Source organism: Colobus angolensis, unplaced genomic scaffold (genome assembly GCF_000951035.1).
Source record: "Colobus angolensis palliatus isolate OR3802 unplaced genomic scaffold, Cang.pa_1.0 Scaffold19, whole genome shotgun sequence".
NCBI classification, from domain to species: Eukaryota; Metazoa; Chordata; class Mammalia; order Primates; family Cercopithecidae; genus Colobus; species Colobus angolensis.
The window spans coordinates 15,418,093-15,423,197 of record NW_012115043.1 but is presented as its reverse complement, the minus strand read 5'-3'; the positions used below and the strand labels follow the sequence as shown (position 1 = coordinate 15,423,197).

Genomic DNA, 5,105 nt, shown 5'->3' with positions numbered 1-5,105 from the left:
CTGCAACCTCCGCCTCCAAAGTTCAAGTGATTCTCCTGCCTCAGCCTCCCAAGTAGCTGGAATTACAAGCATGCACCACCATGCCATGCTAATTTTTTTTTTTTTTTTTGAGACAGAGTCTCACTCTGTTGCCCAGACTGAAGTGCAATCAGTGTGATCTCAGCCCACTGCAACCTTCACCTGCCAGGCTCCTGAATAGCTGGGACTACAGGCATGTGCTAGCATGCCCAGCTTATTTTTGTATTATATTTTTTGTAGCGACTAGGCTTCGCCACGTTGCCCAGGCTGGTCTTTAACTCCTGGACTCAAATGATCCACCTGCCTCGACCTCCCAAAGTGCTGGGATTACAGGCCCAGCCTAGTTTATTTTAAATTTCATTATGATTAGAGAATTGATATATTAAGTTTTTAGATGTATTGAGACTTATTTGTGGCCAAGTGCATGTTCACTTTTTGTAGAAGTTCTATGTGTTCTTTGATAGAAAATGTATTTATTATTTGTTGTCTAATCTGTTCTATATTTGTTCTTCATGACATCGGTATCCTTGCCTTTTTTTGTTGCAGCTTTATTGGTTTCTGTTAGAAGTGTATTAAAAATCATCAATTATAATTATAGTTTAAAAAAATCCTTATGATTGTGGCCATTTTTGTTTGGGAGTATCTTATTTGACTTATTGAAATCTCCTTGATTCTTTTCATTATTATGCAGTGTCTGTTATATCTTTCTTCATCCCTCTATTTTCAAACTTTGTATGTCATTTATCAGTAAGAACATTCTTTTTATAACCAGTCTAATTTCTGCCTGTTAGTAAGTGAATTTAATTTCTTTACATTATTACATAACTTGAAGTTGTCTTAGCCACCTTATTTTTTATGTTTTCTATTATGTCATGTCGTTGGTTTTTGTCTGTCTTCTGCTGGATTGAATGGGTTTTCATTATGTCTTTATTTTTACTGGTTTGGAAAGATGTTAGAATTCTTTAACTTGGTTTCCTCTGTCTGTTAAGTTAGATAATATTTTACTTTGTTGTTTTGAATACACCCACACCCAGTTAATCATCAATGTATTTTTATAGTCTGTACTAATTTAGATTTATCATGTTTTCTGATATCTTCATGATTCTTTTTTTCCAGGTTCAGTTTCTTCCTTCCTGAAGTGTAGACCCTTGGTTATTTTCTGTGAAAACCTGAGTCTTAAACTCTCCAGTCTTTTTGAAAATTGTTACTTTGCACTTATTCTTCAATGACAGTTTATCTGAATATAGTTCTAGATGGCCAACTTTTCCTTCTCAGCCAGTTAAAGATATCGTTATATTGTCAACAGACAATATAAATGTTACAATGTTGAAAGTGTTAATGAGCCATCTGCTGTCAGCTTTTTAGATAATTATGCTATTAGACTATTTTTCTCTGTTCTTTTAAAATAATGATTTGGTAGTTTAGGGAGTACTCTCTTTATCTTTAAAATTCTGTACTTTCATTGTGATGTATACACAGGTGGATTTGTTTTCTTTATTCTTCATGAGATCCATGTCTTCAGTTTGGGAAATTCTCAGCATTAGCTCTTGAAATACTGTCATTCACTCCTCTTGGGATTTCTTTTTTTCTTTTTTGGGGACAGAGTCTCACTCTGTTGCCCAGGCTGGAGTGCAGTGGCATGATCTTGGCTCACTGCAGCCTCCGCCTCCCAGGTTCAAGCGATTCTTGTGCGTCAGCCTCCCGAGTAGCTGAGATTACAGGCATGCAGCACCACACCTGGCTAATTTGTGTGTTTTATGTAGAGCCAGGGTTTCACCACGTTGGCCAGGCTGGTCTCCTGGCCTCAAGTGATCCTCCCTCCTCCACCTCCCAAAGTGCTGGGATTACAGATGTGAGCCACTGCGCCTGGGCCTCTCTGGGATTTCTTTCTATAACTTCTGTTATAGTAGGTACAGAACATCTGTCTTCAATGGATGTTAACCTGTCTTTTGTGTTTTTATCCCCTTGTTTTCTGTATCTCCTTGTAGGTGATTTCTTTATATCTGCCTTCTAATTCACTCATTCCTTCTATGTCCATTATATTCAACATATCCATCAAATTTCCTTGAGTTCTTCTTAATTTCAGTGACTGTGTTTTTCATCTGTGTAATTTATTATTTCGATCTTTTTCAAATTCAACTTTTTTTGTGATAAAATTGGCTCTTGCCAATAATTTTTTTTCTGTGAGCATTTTTTTTTACAAATTAATGCTAATTTTAAAATCTTTTTTGAATTTTTATATTATCTCTTCTTCTTATAGTAGAAATTTTCCCTTTCCTCACATCTGCTGATTCTTTCTTTCCACAGCTTGTTTGTTTACGCAATTTGTTACCTTTTTGAAATGATCATTAGCAGTTTGCTTTTTGAGAGAGTCCTATATATTCTAGATGAGTAAATGTCCCTGTAGGGTGGTTTTCTATTTACCTTTGCTAGTTTCAAGTTTTCATTGATTCCACATCAGCTTTCTTCTATTTTAAAGTTTTGGCATGTATCATCTAGGTAAGATGAATTTGGACTTCCCTCTTGTTTGTTTTAATTACTCGCAAGAGAATCTTTTTCTACCCATGGTTCTAGTTTCATTTCTGCTCACCTAAGGCTGTGGGTAGAATTTTTGTAGCCTGTGTTTCACAGGTGTATCCCCTTCATGACTCACATGCATCAGCTTCTAGCTTTTAAGCTATTTTGGCTTCTGTTCCTGTTTGTTGCTCTCACTTTGAATTGCTGCTTTATTCTTAGTGCCAGTGCATTTCCCTTGCCTGAGTTTGAGCTTAGCAATATTTCCTCCATTACATTTTATCTGGCATGTCCATGGATTTAGAGTAGAATAGTCTTCTCAGTCATCTTGGTCCACTATATTAATTGGAAACTTCCATTTAAGTCCTTGTGATCTAGTCCTTGTTAGGGAAATTTGAAAAATCAGGTAATGGCACTTTAAAGGCACCTTTAAGTCTTTCTTAGATATTTTTCTTTTGACCACGTAATCCTAAGATATGAAAATATTTCTTAAAGCTTCAGACTGTTAAAGGATATGGTACTGATGTCTCTCTTTTTTTTTCCCTTGGGCTGGAGGTTGTGTTTTGTGTTACTTGTGAATCATATGTCTAAGAAAAACAAGATAACTAATTTTTCAAATCCTTATCATGTCTCCTTCATATAACCTCAAAAGATCCTAGGTGGTCTAGAAATGTGACATTTCAACAGGAGAAAAAAGTTATATGCTTTTGAGTATGTTTATTATGGTGTTAACCTTTAAAAGTGAAAAGGGGACTTAACAATAGGGACAGAGTTCAGTACATTATGTTCATTGCAATTTATTGAATTGTATAGCCGTTTAACATGCTTATAAAGATTACATGGAGATAGATATTCCTTTTATATTGCTGTGGGCAAACAGTACAAAATTGTGTATATGCTATAGATGAAAATTGGAAGGGAATATTAAAAATAAAAATGGATGGTGGTGGTAGGATTATGGGCAGTTTTTCCTTTAAAAACAATTTCTTTCAATAATAATGTCATTCTTGCAGTCTTAATATAGGACCAAGTAAATAGTATTCCTTTTCTTGCTAGATTCTAGGTAGAATGAAAAATCATAATTAAAAAAGGAGTGACAGGTCGAGGTCAAGATAGTCACCTTTATTTCCAAGGAAGCTTGATGTTAAAGTGTGTAGCTGAGGTGTGAGCCACCTCACACCTCAGCTGGTGTGCTGCTCACTAAACCTCACATTTAGCTCCCCAGTTAAAGCAACACCCCAAACCAGAGCAGGTCTCCCTCATACCCTGCCCACTTCTGCCCACAATTAGAACAGGGCCTGTCTCTGGAGAAGCAGGATTAGAACTTGTATTCTTTGCAGGTAGGCTAATAACAACTCTGTTGAACTCACCCAGCTTATTCTTCCCAAATATATTAAGTAAGTTACTTCACTTGAAATTAATAGAGGGCCACAGAAAGGCTAACACTTAGTGTTTGAGGTCCTACCACAAGGATGGAGGAATCATGGGGAGTTGAGGATAAATTCTTAATGGCTGTGTTCATTTTAGAGTAAGAATGCCATATGTATATTTTGGCATTTGTTGATTAGGTCACTTGATAACGTGTAACTGCTGAAGTTTAATTTTTATTTTTGTTAGGATCTTCAATATATCCTAATTATTTTCTGCTTTTAGGCGTCTAAATGCAGAATTACAGGCAAAAACAGCTGATGTGGTTCGACAAGCTAAGGAAATAATAGTAAGTAAATGTACAATTATTAATAATTCCATATAAATGCTAGTTTTTTATCTTTTTCATTTGATATATGACATATATACAAAAAACTAGCCAAAGCATGTGTGTTCAGTTCAATGAATTATTACAAACTGAACATGAATGTATATGCACAGGTACAGGAATGTGTATATGTATATGTTTTTAGTAAGCACACATTTTCTAAAAGCCACTGAAAAAGTACTTTCCATTTAGATGCTCCAGTCATCTAAATTCTCATTATAAATTCTCATTATTAATTGATAGGATAGAGTGACTCTCCTTAGAGGAGTAGAGTCTACTTTAAAACTTTTACCAGTTCTTACCTAATTTTGATTCTTACTTTCTATCCTCCCTGTCCCCCACAATGGAGTTGATGGAAGCAGGGAAGGAAACCTAGGCAGTATTTTATCTTAATGCCTTATACAAATCTACAATTATTTGTTACTTTAGGAATAAGAAATGTATAATATATAACATTTCAAGTACTGTGTTCTGATAATGGTTACAGATTTGTATTTTATAATTTATAAGTAGATGTTTTACTAAAAATATTTATAATTAAATTTATAATTACATTTTACTAATTTATAATTAAATGTTTTACTAAAAATATTTTTATTTCATCTTTTAGTTTTTGCCAGTGTCTGAAGAGCAGGAAAATACTTGTACAAAAGGACCCTACGTTATAGTAGATGATGGATTCCTTACGTTTTCTGCTCAGAGAGCCCCATAAAAAGAATCTCCCCTTGGCTGGGCGCGGTGGCTCAAGCCTGTAATCCCAGCACTTTGGGAGGCCAAGACGGGCGGATCACGAGGTCAGGAGATGGAGACCATCCTG

At 35.3% G+C, this 5,105-nt stretch overlaps 1 protein-coding gene across 2 annotated transcripts in view; it reads left to right on the top strand.

Moving 5' to 3' along the window:
* The window catches only part of TEX9 (testis expressed 9), a 95,148-nt gene that overhangs the window by 4,015 nt on the left and 86,028 nt on the right, over positions 1-5,105 (top strand). For both annotated transcript variants that reach the window (XM_011940533.1, XM_011940532.1), the window contains exon 3: positions 4,186-4,249. Coding sequence is in view for 1 of the 2 variants with exons in the window: in XM_011940532.1 (XP_011795922.1) it covers positions 4,186-4,249 (64 nt within the window). In the remaining variant the exon portion in view is untranslated. The remainder of the gene's footprint in view (positions 1-4,185; positions 4,250-5,105) is intronic.